The following is a 17,194-nucleotide window of genomic DNA, read 5'->3' as shown; positions in this document are numbered from 1 at the left end:
GCAATTCGGTATATTTCTGTACGTTATCTCAAATTTCAACTCTACATTATTTGGGATTATCTGCTTGTTAAAACTCAATGAATTCTTTTATTAATATTCAAACGGTTGGGCGTTGCGTTCGACCTAATTACTTTCTACCCAAATGCGGGCGCCCCCTCATAAAACGTCCCCGTCTGTTGGCATAAAACATCTTCTTTCCCCTCTTGCTCTGAGGTTTGAACGGATTCGATTCTAGTTTGGGAGGTGCAACATTATTATACGACTTCATGGGAATCTGCGCCACCGGTTGCTGCTTTGCTGCGGAAGCAGCAACCACCGGTTCCGTCAGTTCGTGATTATCAGACGCAAACGAGGTGTCCTCCGTGGCCGCCTCCGTCGCGCCCGTCGCTGTCGTGCCGGCTGATGTAGCCGTGCGGCCTGTCTGCTTTTCTTGGCGCTGTTTCAGCTTGTGCTTTTTGCCGTACCAGTGCTGGCCGAAGAGCTTTTCATCGGCCACGATCAGATTGCACGTTTTGCAGTAGAACTTTCCGGACGGCATGCGGTACAACGACCAGTCCGTCTGGCGAGCTGGTTTCGAGAGGCTCTTGAGAATCGTATCGCCCGCGTCGAACGGGGTCGTCCGTACGACCATGCCCATCGTGCGCGCTTTCTTGAGGTGTTTCGCACCCTTAAGGTGCATCAGCATCTCCGACCGTGACGTGACGGACGTTTCGCAGATCGTACAGAACGTACCCGTGTTGTCCACACAATCCAGGCCCTCCTTTTTGCGGATCTCCTTTTCAAGCGTTGTACCACTACTGCCGTTTCCGGTGGTCGGCGTTTGAAGTAATGGAGGCACCGTGGCACTAGTGTTTGGCTTAGTCGAGTTTTTCACCTCATCGTCACTCTCCACCGTGAACGTTGGGATCGGTTGTGAAGCTTGCTTGACATTGAACCCCGGTTCGCACCGGGCTGGACCGGCCTGTGCATTGGTGGTAGACATTGGTTGTACTGCTGGCTTGAAAGCTTTCTCCTCGCGTGCCGCATTTTCAGCCTCAATCGCCAGCACACTCGCCATCAACTGTTCAGGCGGTTCCGGCGGCGGCTGTAAACGAGGCCGCTTGATGTCGTTCTGATTTGCACCGTTTTTCTCTGGAAACATGAGCCGTTTTACTTGAGCCCCAGGGACGGTCGAGGATTGGTTATCGGAAACTACATTCGTACTAAAATGAAACATATGAAGCAAACGGTTACGATCACGATATACGCGCACTCCCCTGCTTAGGCTTCAACTCGAAGGTTGAAGCCTAAGGCTAAAGTGTGTTAAACCCGTTGAATGGCTTGCGCATGGCATATTCCACAAAGCCCCCTTCGAGGATCGAATAATTTTCAATGAAATAGATTTGATAATTTACCAACTATGCTTATTTATCCTCCCTGTTCGTTCGTCCGTTGCCTCAAACGTTCGTGCACTTCTAGCGAACGTTCGAGACGGTACACGAACAGGGAGTGCAGTATTTACCAAATCAACCGGGACGCAGCTGGTGCAGCATTGCTCGCTGGATACACCCCCACAACATCTTGAGAGCAACACCAAACGAAGTACTGCTGCTCGACGTAGCGCTGGAAAAAAATAGTACCACACCGGGAGAAGGGATGTCGAAAGATGAGAACAAATGCATTACGACGAGCCACGGGTCTCCTGTCCGCTTCCGTCGGACAGTGGTCTGGAATGTTAGACCACCTGCACACAAACGCATCCAAACGCATACGGACTGGGCGCCAAATTTCGACGAGTTGTCGCTTTGCGTTTGGGAACGTATGCGTTTTTGTTCCATGTGATGACAACGTGGTTAACCAACGCGCTGCTTCGCTGGTTTTCGTTTTTCCATCTCCCACCTCACCGATCCTATTCCATCGTTTTATCGTGAGCGACGTGTACGAATACAATTCGTGCAAGTGCATCGAAATAACGAAAAGAGAACAATATCCACCACCTACACGCTCGTTCACGACAAATCAGCATCGAATAGGATCGCCACAACGGTGATCAATCGGAAAACGAAAGCTACACATCCGCTTTCTTTCGCTTCACACACTCGTACCTCGTTTGTGCTTCCTTTTTACAAACTTCTAACCCATTACAGCGACCGACAGATGGCAAACGGGACAAAGTAATGTAGATCTAACGATCGATGACCCTGCCAGCCTGCGCATGGAGATGCGAACGAAACAAATTGTACAACTAGCACGAAGACAGTACGATTGAGAAGGGAAAATAAGACAGAGCTTGAAATGACAACAACGCTACTTCCAGACCGGATGGAAACCGCTGGGACAAGGAAATTCATTTTCCATTTCGATGCACCTGATGGTTATGGATGATCAGTTCCCACTCGATGATCCTAACCGATTTGGGGAATCGTTTCCGAATGTAAGGAAATGGAAAAGGAACCTTCCCCACGGTCAACTGACTAATACCGCCTGTTATCACTATTTCTACTGGAACGCCTGCCTTCGAGCGCTCGGAATACGTACGATCGTGTCCATTTTCCATCATCATTGAAGAATCCCTCGCCGGAAGGTAGCTTCTTCCCGTTCACCACCAACCAGTGCCGTTTGCCGGTGTAGTGCTGATTGGCGTGCTGAATCGAAGTCAGCGGAAGATCGCACGCGTCGCAGTGGTACAACGCTTTCCCAACCACGTTCACATCGGGTGCTAGCTCAGGCTGGAGGCGCGGTCGCACTGGCAGCGGCGTGCCTGTTTCGGAGCAATACTCCTTGAGCCATTGGTTGATTTTCTTCTCATGCGCCTTCGACTGGTAGTGTATGTTGGCGGAAATGTGCGAATTCATGCGCGTCCGGCAGAGGTTGCAGTGCAAATCTTTGAACAGCTGTTTCAAGTCAGCCGGCAGCAGGTTTTCGTCATCCGGGTTCACTAAAATTAGAACGAGAAAACAATGAAAGCTCAAGTCGAAAACTAGGACAAGGGAAACGCCCAGCAATGCATGTGCTTCGGCACGCGTACCGAATATAACCGTTTTCATATGTAGTTCAGATTTCTTCTCGTATCCCAACTGTTTGGCTTTCGCATTCCGGACACGCTTGTTGTTTGGAGTTCCTGCATTCGGTGATCCTCCTGGCGGTCCGGAATCGCTGTTCACTATATCCGGCGGAGGTACATTCGGCGGAATGTACGGCGGAGGCCGGGACCTCGAGAACAAAGGCATCTGGGCTGGCGGATTGTGCTGTGGTTGTCCTGACCAGGTGTTGTTGGAATCGTACCGGATCTGATTTGCATCCAGCATCTTCTGCTGCTCGTACTGCTGCAGATGATACTGATACTGGCGATGCTGCTCGAGGTATTGAGAGTAGATCATCTGCTGTTGTTCGACCGTTTGAGCGTACTGGCTCTGCTGTACGTACTGGTGGTATGCGGCACATTGTTGCTGATAGGCAGCGTAAGCTTGTTGATAATTACGCCATTGCTCCACGGCGTTCGCAGCCGAAGCCGTCAGATCTGGATCAATTTCCGGAGGTTTCGTGGGTTCCAGTGGCTTGTAGCTTGTGGGATCCATTTTCGGATTGGTTCCGGCGTCAAAAGTTGATGAAATCTGATTCGTATCCACTGATTTTCACGTTGATTCAACAATAGTGCCTCATTTGTTTGATGCCAAGTTTGGCGAGCTGTTATCCGGGTTGAAGGTCATAAAGGGTCGTTTTTTGACTAGTGATAGTTTCGTGATGGCTAATACTGTGTCTAGGCGAGTATTTCGATATTAATCTTAACCACGATATGCTTTATAAGCTTACATTACTAATTTGAGGATAGTAAAATGCGGTTTTCACTACAATTTTAGCATTTGATTTTTACCGCATTGACAGTTGTTCCAGCTGAATAAACGCTTCCGAAACGCTTCATTTTGACAGGATGTGTCGAACCGTAACTGGTGTAATTATACCGCAAGATAACCTCTCCCGAATGCTTCAAACGAGTTACTTCGTCTATTTTATGTTTTCTGTTACACAAGCAACATAAATACAATCTTATTTATGCTACAGGAACGCTAATACCGTCGCCAATTCCCAAGCAGTAAGCCACAGAACCAGGCGGCATAAATGCAGGCGGTAGCGACAAACGTCAAACCTACACAACACACAAAACAAAACATCACCGGACCTGACTACAAAGCGCAAGAAGACGCACAAGAAGTAGTCCTGTCGAGAGAGAAAGTGAGAGATCAGTTTTTCTGTATGTGGAAAACTGGGTAACAGGACCCACATCGCCGTGATACTTCGAAGGATATCCCGTCTTTCACGGTGTCGAGTTGCAGTCGAGCCAACTAGATAGCAGGATGGTTTCAAGTTGAATCCGCTGCATCCACATTCCGACAGCCGCTTTCGTCGCGATCATCCCGAATCGAAATCCTCCAGTGAACGTGTGCTGTGTGTGCCGTGTATTTACGTAGCGCTCCGGTGCGCTTGTGTGTGCAAGTGAGTGTGCGTGTGTGTGTGTGTGTGCGTGTACGTGTGAAACTGTGTGTGGCGGACGTGCGTATGTGACCGAACCTCCGGTGCATTTCTGCGCATTGATTTTGCTAAAGGAAGCCCTCCTCCTTCTTGTTGCATCCTTCGATTCTTTGTCTGCCCGATTGCGGCCAGCACTCATTTCGACACAGCCAGGTGCCCTCCTCCTCGCAAGGATTGCTCCAGTACACCAAGGTTCACCGAGATCCGGTTCCGTGTACAGCCGCGTCCGAATGTGCCGTGAACGGTTCCGTGCCCGGTTGCAGTTACAACAACTCCGCCAACAAAGGCTGAAGGCTCGCGGCAGCCAACACCGATGGTGATCAATTCCAGCGGTCGTAACGAGAGAAACGAAACCCTCAGTCACACCAGCGGCCAGTACCGGCTCATGTCCACCCCGTCTCCGGATCATTAGCCCTCGAGAAGACAATGTCCAGCCGTGTGCGAAAACACAACGAACCGATGAAGGCGTTCGTGCCCGTCAGCTCGCTACTGCTGCGGGGAACCGGATCGATTCACTGTTCGGGCGGAAGCGGAACCAGTGCCGCCGGGCAGCAAACCGACAGTCCCAGCAACGCCGGAACCGCCAGCACCGTCGGTTGTAGCGCCACCGCGTCGTACGGCACGGGAGGAAAATCTCTCTCGGCAACTTTGTCCCCGCCCGTCCGGCACATCTCGCCGGAGCATGCAATCTGCGGAAACCGAAGTCCGGGCGCGTTGACATGCAAAGGTAATTCCGACCGCGCACGGTGGTATCCATTCACCGGCGCAGGGGACGTACAAAGTGGGAGGAAATGAATGAATCCGTCCGAAAGTGGGCTGGAACTAGAGAATGGACAGAGCCGTTGCATTCTCCCCGAAAACCAACCAGCTCTATTATGAGCCGCGTAGTACCTTTACGGACATGTATCGTCCCTTATTTTCCAGGCCCATCTCTCTGTTCTCTCACTCTCATGCTCTTGACACCGTGATTGCGCGAGTGTTTTCTCCCTTTGTGTCGCTTCTGATGAAGTACGATATCCTTCCATATCGCAAACAAAGCAATCCTTGGGAAAATACTCGAAATTTTTCCCTGCGTTCTCACCATGCACATGCACTTGTGCTCTTTCGCTTTAGCACGACGGCGTCTGGTCGTCCCCCAATCACCGTCTCTTTCCGTCGTAGTGATTGTGACTATGTGTACATGCATCACCCCTGTTAGTGGGCATCAATCGTAGTAGTAAACCCATTACCACCAATTGCGAATTCAGCTTCTTTTGGGGGTTATTTTGGCCCTAGCATCCTCTCGGTGGCTAATTCCTCCATAATCACCTAAAGACGCAGTTTATAGAACCATTTCTCGCTTGTCTGGCTGCTCCAGCAATTCGGAGAACCTTTTGCAGCTACATTTGCGCATGCTAATCTTGCAGCATGAATTATTGAATATAATCTTTTCAACAATTTTCGTCATTGGAGCAGTTAGTGGAGTAGATTTCCGTCGCTGGCTTCAATCAAAGTCGTTCTCATCTCATTTTTACGGGCCTGCTTGGATTGTATTAGGGCGCATCGCGTTCCTACGCACCACTACGTGAAACCGGCCACGATGGTTGTCCTTTTCTAGCAAACGTTCATACGTCCAAGGACTCGCTCCCATCGGCCAAGCGGCGCGTTATTTATCAATGAACGTATATCGCGTATATCCTCGGTGGCACGGTAGATCGGAAACTGAACGGAATCGTCCTGGTTTGCTCTCGCTCTCGCCGACTCCTCGCTCCGATGGTGTTGATATTGTTTGTCGTTCTCCGGCCGGCCTCCAGCCGCACGAATGTGTGGTAGTGCTGGCAGGAAATTGTGTATTTTCCTCCCCAAACGTGTTCCTTGTTTGCTCGTGGACCTTCGGGACGGTTGGTACAAATGCGCGTAGGCGCTTATGTAGCTGGGGCCCGGTTTTATGCTGGGAATAGATTCCAGCTGCATGCACCACCCACGGAAATGCCACCGAGAATGCTACGGTTTTCGTAGTTTGTCCCTCCAGGATCAAGAGAAAATGTTGTCCCTAGTCGTGGATGGCTGTGATTTACGAAATGCATAGGATAATAGAAGCTTTTGGGGGTCGCTGAGAAATAGTAAAGCGACACTTTGAGCCAGAAAACTCAACAAAAAAAGCCCATCCCATGTATAGCGTGTAAATCCGCCCGGTAAAATGGAAATCATTTTCCGAGCCGGAAGAGAGATCGAACGATTACTCAGCGAAAAGAACGAGAGTGAACCGCGAGAGCTGGAAAGAGCCGGTAAGCCAGTGACCAAGCTCGAAACTTTCCAAAGGATACCCATTCAATCGACGCATAAATAGTGTCCTTGATCTTCAAAACCGGAGGCACGCGTACGACCACGATATCCTCACCGGTGGTCTCTTTCGCTCAACCGTTCGGGTCCCCATTATCTCGTTCTCGCGCCAGTCGAATTACGCCGCTCGTATTATGTATCCTTTTTTTGTGAGTCCGATTCGTACGCGCTCCTGGAGTACTCCACCACCAAGCCCAGCATGGTGGAGAGAGCATCGTCGTCTGGTACGCTTGTATGGGTGCACCGGTGGCCCATGCCAGGATCCGAAGTAGATGGGTGACCATGGATGGATGAAATGAAAATACTACCCCGGTAGGTGTGTGTTCACACCGGTCAAACCCTCCCGTTAGCTGCTGGATGAAACTGATATATGCAGCGTGGGTTTCTTTTTTTTTCTCAAAGATCCCCAGGACGAGCTGGTGGATGGGTTCTATTTTGAGGTTCCAGGAGAGATGCAGTACCTTTTTTTTTGTTGTTGCCATTAATCACTCTACCATAATCCTGCGTGGGGTAAACTCTTGCAACCCTCCAATCAACTCCCGCTACCTTATTCTTCTTTGCTTGCTTTATTATTATTATTATTATGCTTTATCCTACCAACGTTGATGGAAGGATAACATGCCACTGTACGGAATTGCACCCTTCCGGGGTGGTTTTGTGCGAATGCGCTCGTCTCACTACCACAGGCACACGCAACCACCGGCGCACGAAACACGAGCGTGTAACGCGTGCACCTTCCAACCGCGGTCCATCCGGTGCAACGGAACGAACCCGGGGGTTTTTGCTAATCGATTGGAATCCCATCACCCGCCTGGCATCGTGCGCGCACCGGTGCACGCGCAAATGGGCACGTTTGTTCCCGGTAGTGACGGGTCGTGTTTCAAAGCACCCCGTAGTAATGTCCTTGCACCGACACCACTACACCCGAGCGATCATGAGCGTGGGGCGCAAACAGCGCGTACGCATGCATACCATTAGCACAGTTATCCTGGGAACGGTGGGATGTCATGCAAAGCGTTATATTTTTACACCAATCCCATCATGCACGCTATGGGGCGGCTACATAAATCGCTTTCCAAAGTGTATTCCTCCATCTACAGGATAGTTCCGATGTGGATTAAGGATTTTGTTTTATACACGAATTTAGGACTTTTTTCCAATGACCGATTCAATCTTACCCACAACACCAAAATGCTAGCCCGACTGCATTCTAACACCCCCACCATGGTGGAATTTTCACAGGAAAAATCCTTAACGAAGGGTGCATACGTCGCACGGCTTCGCTCGATGCACTGTATCTGCGACCAGCACCGGCCTGGAGTCTCGTGACGCCAACGCTGCTGCAGCTGGACAAGGCCACGCAAACCGAGGAATCGTTCCTCGAAAGGACACGTGGTGCCGCCGGTGCAACGTTGTCCGCGTCGCAGGCAACCGATGCGTTGCCCCTCTGTTCGTCCAACTCGTCGTCTCCGGTGATCACGCGAACCGATGCCACGACACCGACTGATCTGAAGATGGAGAAAGTGATAAGACAAAGACTGCAGCGTACGCATCGCGGTGAACATTCCGTTAGCTCGCAGACGCTTAGCCCTAACCATGGTAAGGGCCAGTTGTTAAATAATGCTTTCCTTCGATGCACGGTCGCTCCAATGTACGGTTGGTTTTCCTCTCTTGTCCACAGCGAAAGCAAGCCCAGTGTCGATACCAACACGTACCTGTCCGCCCGTACACATACGGCCCATGCGCAACTCCGTCGAGGGTTTGAACCAGGAGATCGAGAAGCTGGTCCTCTACCCAGGACAGCAGCATAGCTGCCGGGCTGAGCTCGAGATGGTACGTGTACCGATCGTATGCGCAATGTTGCACACGCTGATGGCGTTTTCCTTTCGTCGCATTTTCAGTACTCGCGAGGCACACCGGAAGGACACCGGGCGCCGCTGGCCGATCTTTTCCATGGTGCCGGCACCGTTTCACTGGTGGGTGGGTCGGGTGATACGCGATCGGTTAATACGCAGACCCCGCTCGGTGACACGCTGTCATCGGATGACGGGAGCCAGAGTACATCGCCGGACGAGGGCGCCGTGACGACAAGCGCGTCGCCTAGGATCAATAAATTCCTTGCCCGTGAACCGCCGGATGGTTGTGAAAAGGTGAAGCCGCCCGACTTGGTCGGACATCGGGACCGTCGAAAGGATGTGCGTTTCCTCATTACGGTGGTTCGATTTTGTTTTAGGTTAATTTAAAACTCACTGAAGCCGACACCAGTACAAACACGGCCTGCTTCAAACCGTGCACTACCGCATTCCAGCTGAAGCCATCCTTAGGATCTGCATTCCAGCCTCTGCAGCCGTTGCCGACGCTTAAAACGACCCCGGAAGACGATGATGACGGTGGCGTTGATGAAGAAAGCACCACGGTCGAGTCGGTGGCTGCCACTTCCGCAACGGAGTAGAACCCGCTAGCAAATGGACGGTCGATAGCGCGAGGATTCGTTTCAGTTAATTTTAATCATCTTTTAATTAGTCGTTGCCATTTTATCTCTATCAAAACACCGCGTCGAGTCGCTGTAAAGGCATTGAGCGTTAGGGATGTTATTTTTGCTTTCAATTTTATCTCATTTTTTTTTCTAACAAAAAAAGGTTAACTTTTGCTAGAAGTTTACGAGAATGACTCGAAAGTGACGCCGATCTTTCTTTCTTGACGTGATTACAAACCAAACACGATTTTGTTTTTAAAGTATGGTACAGTAAACACATTTATTTCATTTTTCTAGCGAGCAACGCTCGCATATTGCATATTATACGAGAAAAAATGATCGTGGAGAAGGCTTTGAAAACGAGAACTGAGTGGAAAAAGATGGAATGTGAATGTGAATAGTATACAAAACATTTTGTATGGCATTTTTTGAGACAAGCTGCAGGCATATTTCTCCATTGCTCTGGCAAACGATGGCGGTTGCATGTTTTGCAAAACCAATTTAAGGATCGCGCATACCGCCATGCGCATACCGAGGAGCGACAAAAAATTGTTTGCGCCTTTGGAACGTCCTCATCGTGAGAAAACAATAACATGAATGGTGGCTAGACATACAGACCGTGATGAGCTTTTGTTGCGATCGTAAGCTGAACCGCAGTGAATCACCCAGAGGAGACGTTACTCTTCTCGCGTCAATAAGCAAACATGCAACACGAACTCCAGTAGCATTTTTTGGAAGGCATTTTTTCTTTTCTATCGAAAATATTCATCTGCGAACACTACGCGCACGGCAAACCCGCACGCACTAGCACCAGGTGCGTGAGTTGCAGAAATCAATAAATAATAATACATCCGTAATACATCCTATATACAAACACACAGCAAACTAAACATAGCAAAAACAAATACGAAATAGTGCTCACAGTGGTGGTACACGGACGCCAATATTGCTTGTATCTTTAATAATGATATTATAATTACGAGGCTTTCATCGTACGGCGCGCTGTACGGTGGTTCCATCGCACGTGTTGTGTTAATCTGCCATACAAGATACGTACCCGTTGCACGTTATGTTGAACGGTTTGAAGCTTACAATTGATTCGTTTTAAATTCGTTTTTATATGAACTCACGTACTTCTCGTGTAATTGTGGTTTTTTTTTCTTCTTTTCATTACAACGCGACCAGCGTGATGAGCTCACACGTATTCGTGTTGTCGTAATGACGCAAAATTTGAAATAGGGTTTAAATAACAAGCGAGTGCTGTATTCGGAACATGCACTGTTTGGATAACAATTTGGTAGATATTATTTTATAAATACTTATTATCGCTAAGTGAAATCACAGAACTTAATTTGCGTCACAAAACTCCACCAGGGAGCAGGCATGCAGATAATGTAACAATTACGATAACACACAACAATAAAGACACAATAATACGAACGTGCAAACGGCAAGCAAAGCAAAACGCAACCGCAAACAGTCGATGCAATAGGAAGCAAAACAATAGAATCAAAACATCCACAAAAATGCATTACGCACGAACGTGTATGAGGGATATATATACATACAGATATATTTTCTCTACGCAATCTTTTTATCGCTGACACATGAAGCAGGGGGTTGAAAAGAATCCACAGGAAACGGACCAAAAAACATGGGAGAGAAAAAAAGAAATGGAATCGCAAATAGGGCTTCATTTCTTACGTAGATAACTGAAGCAAAAGAGCACTTCTCAAGCGTTGCCTTGTGGTGCATAAAGTGAACCAAACTCCAACCGGTTCTCCGTTCAATGGATTGGAATTATAATCGACAGAATTTTGTTTTAGTGGCTCTACTATACAATCACTGCATTACTTCATTCACCCATCCGTTGACGTGAGCGAAGTTGATCAAAATTAATAACTTCGCTAGGGTTCGCAAGCCAGATGAGGCCAGACAGCCCAGGGTATAGCCAGATCCCGATCGAGACAGTAGTGTAAACAGGAATCGCGAAATGAAAATCTACCACACCCAAACGAACAATGTACAAATCAATCGTCTTAAGAATTTACGATAAGAGAAACAAGGCGGGCAAACCTAATGAAAAAGACACCACCACCGCCAGAAAAAAAAACGCATAATATCCGAGGCGTAAACTACGCTTGCATAACGTTCAACATTTGCTATTGAGGCGTACAATTCACAGGCTAGCAAAGGTTGTAACGCATAAAAGCCCTACCACCGTACGTTAGTCCCTCTTTAATCCACAGATGGAGGAGCTGAGGATTTCAAACAAAACCGCAAGGTGGGATATGCTTGATGTTCCGTTGTAATGTCCCGTTTCCGTTAATTACCTTTTACTGCATTTTATCCTGCAAAGAAGGAGATTTTCCCCACGTTCAACTCAGTGACTACAATTTCAGGGCGTATAAACGTGTAGTTCATCTGTTTGTTACAACTCATTTTATAGTTATTCGTTTGATTATATACATAGATTTAAGGCATTTTTCATTATTTCTTTCGTGTATTCTCTTTTTAACAGGCAACCATAAACTGATCATTTTAGAAACAGAACCGTATACTTTTTCTTTTATTTTTTGTTGCTTTTATTTTATGTTTTTTTATACATTACTTTATAACCTACGTAACAACCAACTGAGCTTATCAATTTTGAAACACATCAAACTGGGTATTTCTCCATGAAATAAGTAAGGCGATCAAAAGGCGATTGTTGAAATGTGTGTTTGTGTTTGATCAACCAAAAAAACACGTTTGAAATTTAGAGCTTCTGGATGTTGAGTTTGTAATTTGATGTCTTCCTGCAGGCATTCTCCCGCAGGCATATTTAGATAATCACACGAATATGGACGAAATGACGAAAATTCGCCACACGGATTCCTTCGACAGTTCGGACGCTACGCTACCTTTACACTATCTCTAGAAGATCGATTTTATTCTAATGCGTTTTTAATACTCATCGTTCAATACTTGTTCACGGTACCATTTTATACGATGCGTTGCACATGCACCAGAGTAAAACAAACAAGCACTTCTAAAAGTGATGAAATCGACGACAAAATTGTGAATTCCAAAGGCAGCATGGCGAAAAGAACTGATTTAGATGTTGTTTTCGTTCCTGACCGGCGTACCGGCGCCAAAATGTGGAACGAGTTCTGGAAGCAAAGGATACAGCGCGAAATATTATTTAGCATAGGCTATGTACGGTAAATTGTAAGCAAAAGAAAAGAAAGAATATTTATTATATATTTTTGTTAACCAAAATGTTTGATTGGCAACATCTCATTACGAAGAAGAGGAAGCAAAAAAATGTTTATCTCCTGACTAGAGTAAGAGTAAGGCAAATAGTAGTATATGCGAAAACAAAAGTAGTTCAATATTCGGATTCACGTCGGTTTAGGCAACATCACAACATCATACAGTCTGCGTGTGGGATTTCACTAGAGAAAAAAAAAATAGAATAAGCGAAAATCTGCGTCATTTTTTCCTAATCCCTTCCTATTTCTCCCGACCCTGGTAGGATTGAATGAAGGCCAACAGAATGGTTCTTCTAAGAACGTCTCGAATCGAAAACTCTGTTACGGCCTTTTAAAATTCTTTCCATGCTTTCCTGCTGACCGCACTAGTCTGTGGATCGATGTTTACGAGCTGTCGGCCGAACGGTGCTGCGCGTTTTCCAGCCACGAAACGCATAGTAGATATATTCCCCTGTAAACTCTCACCAAATCGAATGGGAAAGTATGAACTGCACATGATAAAAAAAAGTATATTTTGGATACAAATAATAAGCAAAAACAAGAAAGAAACTAAGAAATTATAGCTAACAAAATGAAGTGAACACAGTTAGATATATGCTAGACAGTGTTATCGTTAAGCAGCAAAGGGGTGTAGGTAAGAAAAAACAGGAAAAGGGAACCAGCAAACACGACTGCAAAAAAGAAAAACACACACAGTTTAGACGCGGTAGAAAAATGTTGAAAAAAAAAAACACACACGGAAAACATGTGCCTCGCCTTTGGCTATTTTGTAAAAAAAAAAACAACACAAAAAACACAGCAAATAGACACGTGTACTCGAGTACACACAGCAGAAAACACAAGAAACATCCCGGCAAAACAATCAATCACACCCGTTTAGGCCATACCGAGCGATCAGGACATCAAACGAAAAATGAAACTCAACTCGATCTGCCACCAGCCTAGAGACTAGGGGTGTGCCCATACACACACACGAACACGCACACGATCGTCACCATGTCCGGAATTGGGGACGTGGGTGGTGGAAGGTTACTTATTATAGGAAAAAAAATATACGTAGCAAATTACAAAATTTCGATCGTTCTGCGGGGGCGGGTCATTCTAAATCATACGAGCATATAATATACTGGATACTGTTTCGGAGCTTTAAACGGACTACTTACAAATCTGAGTAACATAGAGCACTGTTCGGGATGTTTGGCATTCAAGATTAAAATATGTTACTAGTCGTATGGAAAACGTTCAAAAAAAGTAGTAGCTAAACCGATCTTCACGCGATGGAAATGAAACCGCGCGAAATCGCGCCTGCAGCAGTACCCGAGAAAGGAACACATCGATCGACAGACTCGTACGGTTCGGTTTGGCAAAACTATCATTAGCTCGGCTGTTGGCATCGTCCGTGGAAGGACGAGGAATCTGAGAACGCAGCGAACGTCAGGAGCGAACAAAAACTAGCAGCGTGAGAGTGAGAGACTGGACGAGAAAGCACTTCATTTGGCTTTCTCCATAATGGAACTGATAATTCTGAGGCAACGCGTTTGGGTAAGGGATATTGCGCTACACATGCAGACTTATTTGATAGGATACGATTTTATATCGATCGCTGACGATTACACGTAGGCTCAAAGCTCTTGCTATAGCGTAACCTAGCACACGAACACAAAAAAAGGACAAACATATTACCAACGGTCATTTAGCAGGTTGTGGTTTAGGGGGAAGATTTAGTAAGAGCTTTTCGTTCAATGGCTGGAAGGATAAACCCCCTTTCTTCCAGCGTATCATTTCCTGACTCGTGTGTTTAAACGCACGATCGGGCACTGAAGGTTGAATTGAAGGAATATATCGTTGCGAGAAAGCGAGTCGCCACATTCGTCTATAGTTTTTTCGCTTAATTCGTAAAGTAATTCTTCAAAAAGCAAAACAGCAAATATGTATACATTTATATATATACACACACACAGACCGAGGACTTATGTTAGATGCTTACGATTATACCAACGCAAGTAATAGATCGCACGGAACGAGCCCTTTGGTGACGCTAGAGGCTAATGAAATATTCGTTCCTTGTTGCAGCAAGGGAAGCTCAAACACGCAAAGCTCATAACAACGGATATTTTTAGCGACTTCGAGGAAAACAAAAGGAAAACATGGTACCGACATATCTCAACCGTAGGGGGTGGTAAAGGTTAAAACAAAAGTAAACCAGAACAAAATCAACCATGCTCCCGTAGAGCAGGAACTGGAGCGGAACGCTCCATATGGAAGCAAACGAACAAACAAAAATATCTGATCGTCATTCGTATTTTGTCGAAATTGTGACTTGTTTGCATTTGCAGTAGGAGGAAGAGAAGATAAAAAGAGAAACAAACTATATGATAACCAACACCAGACAAAGTTCAGACCTCTGTGCAGCCTGGCGGAAATATGTTGCTCATATTATTTAAATAAGTTTGCCGATCGATGGAGAGTTGGTCCGAACAGACAATGACTGAAATTTGAAAATTAAAGAAGGAAAACGATACGTTGAAAGCAGGTGTGAAACGGACATAGAAAAGGTGTGTGTGTGTGTGTTGGAAATTTTTATTACAGCAGAAGAAATGGACGGCACGCAAAGAAAAGCGGTGGCGGAAGGTCCTAGCAGGACGATACAATAAAACAACAAATTACTGGCACGGTAAAGCGGGAAGCGCTATAACTTAACCCGAATACGAAACAATAACGCAAACACACGTGGCAAACGATACACTCTTCGAGGTTAAATCCAGACACAAATTGTGAAAATATGTGAACAAACAGAGAGAGAAAAAAAAACCTGCTGCAAAAAGTCCGGTGCACAAAAACAAAGCAAAAAAAAGTATAGGTCGGACTAAAAACAGAATGAAATAAAGCGTTAATAATCAATCATCTGCCGTACGGGGACACAAGTTAATATGTTTGCTTTCGCATTTCGTGTTTCTAGACGACGGTCCGATGTTGTGATGGAACGAAATCAATTCCCCGCATAAACGTCCCTCCATTGTGGGTGGGTGGAGAGATCCCACGATCGCTGAAGGGATCGTTCCTTCGCTGCCCTCGTGGTTATAGATTTCTCCTTCAGCGTGTCAGCGCGTGATGATTGCGAATCAAAATTCTTCAAATTCCAACGCACGCTCGATCAATCGATCGTCTTGATGACATCAATCTGGCGCAACGAGATGCTTCAAACATTCGATCGCCAATCGATCAAGCTCGTCAGCTTGTGCTACGGAGCAGACGTAAACAGGACGAGCGAGCAGCTTTGAGACCGGACGCACTCCAAATTGAAGAAACCCGCAGTAGAAGCTTGCTCAGTGTCTCCGAAGGACAGTTTTTATCTTATCTTTTCCAACCTCCAAATCAAACCACGTGCAGATCTCTCATTTTTTGCATACGATCATTAGTTTAATTTAAGTCAGTTAGTGTGCCGTGCTACGTGAAGCTACCTACTAGCAAACACGTGTGTACACTGCACCGTGTCGCGATAATTGCACTAAACTGCCAATCGCTCGCTCGTGTTCGATCAAGCGAGAGAATTCGCCATCGGTGCGGTTCCCAGCCAGCGTCAGCATGTCTACCGTAGCCGTCATCACCCGTGCATTGAAGGAGAGAGAGAGGACCCTTTACAATCAGAAGCAGGCAATGCCCCCCCAAACCCGTCCCTTGCCCTGTGCCCTTGCAACGCAAACGCACATGCATCCTCCCGTGCGATGACGATCGCGGTATCGGATGATCAATCGATTCCGTACGAGCATCAATTGGCACCGACCCTCGTTACGCCGGGCGAGGGACGGGTTGGATAGCTGGTGAAACGCGGGTGGTGCAACAACGACGACAGTATGTCTCTCGTGACCGGGACCGGGAGCTTGCCAATGGATTCCACGCCATCCAACCTGCCGTAGGAATCGGCCATCACCGAGATACAACCCTGCACGTAGTCCCGTTCTTGTTAGAAACTCCTGGCCCAATGGAATCAATTGAGACTGCTCTAAGCCGCTGGACCGACCTAAGAAGGTTTTTTCAGTCGCGTGATGTGGAGCGAGAAAGAGAGAGAATGATGAAGGGAGCTGGCACTAGAACTCGCCCGGTAAACTTTCCGAAGGGCCCCACTGGGTGTTCGCCGTACGAATGCGGGTCAACGCGATCAAGTTCACGGGAGATCGCAAGCATTACTTGATCTTTCTTAATTGGGTGCCTCTGCGCACAACGCAACATCGTACGATAAAAGTCGATCAATTAGCGATCGGACGAGGTGTGCCGGGGATACAGGAGGGAGCGATGTCGTGGGAATGCCTAAGAAAGTCCTTTTTGCAAAAACGGCAATCCTTGGTTATGCTGCCATGACGCAAGGGCAGGCTATTCGAAAGCGACACACCTCCCTTATCAGTTGGCAGTCTAGAATGTTGCAGATTCCCGTGGCCGCGAAGAACACCAGATTTACTGATCGATCGTGTGTACTTCGTCGTATGCATTCCATTGTGTAGTAATGTAGCACAAGCGGGCAATCCCTAATGACGCAGCAGCAATCAAACGCGCACCCTCTTATCAATCAAGGACTGCTGCAGTGGTTCGCGAAGGATCGTCGATCTTCCCGATCGGCTGGGGTGCTGTGAGGCAC

General features: G+C 47.0%; 2 protein-coding genes across 2 annotated transcripts; one reads left to right on the top strand and one right to left on the bottom strand.

Annotated features, from left to right (window-relative positions):
• Positions 1 to 3,557, bottom strand: LOC128731162 (uncharacterized). The gene is made up of 3 exons (XM_053824261.1): positions 3,008 to 3,557; positions 2,518 to 2,917; positions 1 to 1,202 (listed from the first exon to the last, which is right to left on the bottom strand). Exons 1-3 carry the CDS (start codon positions 3,555 to 3,557, stop codon positions 128 to 130), a joined length of 2,025 nt encoding a protein of 674 aa, XP_053680236.1. The 3' UTR covers positions 1 to 127.
• Positions 3,558 to 4,935: 1,378 nt separating this feature from the next.
• Positions 4,936 to 9,283, top strand: LOC128730153 (protein FAM117B-like). Its single transcript, XM_053823185.1, has 5 exons — positions 4,936 to 5,236; positions 8,074 to 8,430; positions 8,513 to 8,664; positions 8,733 to 8,981; positions 9,065 to 9,283. The coding sequence occupies exons 1-5, from the start codon at positions 4,936 to 4,938 to the stop codon at positions 9,281 to 9,283; spliced, it is 1,278 nt and encodes a 425-aa protein (XP_053679160.1).
• The last annotated feature ends 7,911 nt before the right edge of the window (positions 9,284 to 17,194 follow it).

This window comes from Anopheles nili, chromosome 2 (assembly GCF_943737925.1).
Source record: "Anopheles nili chromosome 2, idAnoNiliSN_F5_01, whole genome shotgun sequence".
Classification (NCBI taxonomy): Eukaryota; Metazoa; Arthropoda; class Insecta; order Diptera; family Culicidae; genus Anopheles; species Anopheles nili.
Note: the sequence above shows the minus strand (reverse complement) of the source record. Positions and strands in the feature narration are given on the sequence as shown.

What these genes read in the sequence shown, in the direction of transcription:
- LOC128731162 (XM_053824261.1), bottom strand. Translation starts at nt 3,557, where the DNA reads ATGGATCCCACAAGCTACAAGCCACTGGAACCCACGAAACCTCCGGAA. An exon ending in TATGAAAACGGTTATATTCG is followed by an intron (nt 2,918 to 3,007) that starts GTACGCGTGCCG and finishes TTCTAATTTTAG; the next exon opens with TGAACCCGGATGACGAAAAC. An exon ending in GATGGAAAATGGACACGATC is followed by an intron (nt 1,203 to 2,517) that starts GTACGTATTCCG and finishes GTTTCATTTTAG; the next exon opens with TACGAATGTAGTTTCCGATA.
- LOC128730153 (XM_053823185.1), top strand. Translation starts at nt 4,936, where the DNA reads ATGTCCAGCCGTGTGCGAAAACACAACGAACCGATGAAGGCGTTCGTG. An exon ending in GGGCGCGTTGACATGCAAAG is followed by an intron (nt 5,237 to 8,073) that starts GTAATTCCGACC and finishes GAATTTTCACAG; the next exon opens with GAAAAATCCTTAACGAAGGG. An exon ending in GACGCTTAGCCCTAACCATG is followed by an intron (nt 8,431 to 8,512) that starts GTAAGGGCCAGT and finishes TCTTGTCCACAG; the next exon opens with CGAAAGCAAGCCCAGTGTCG.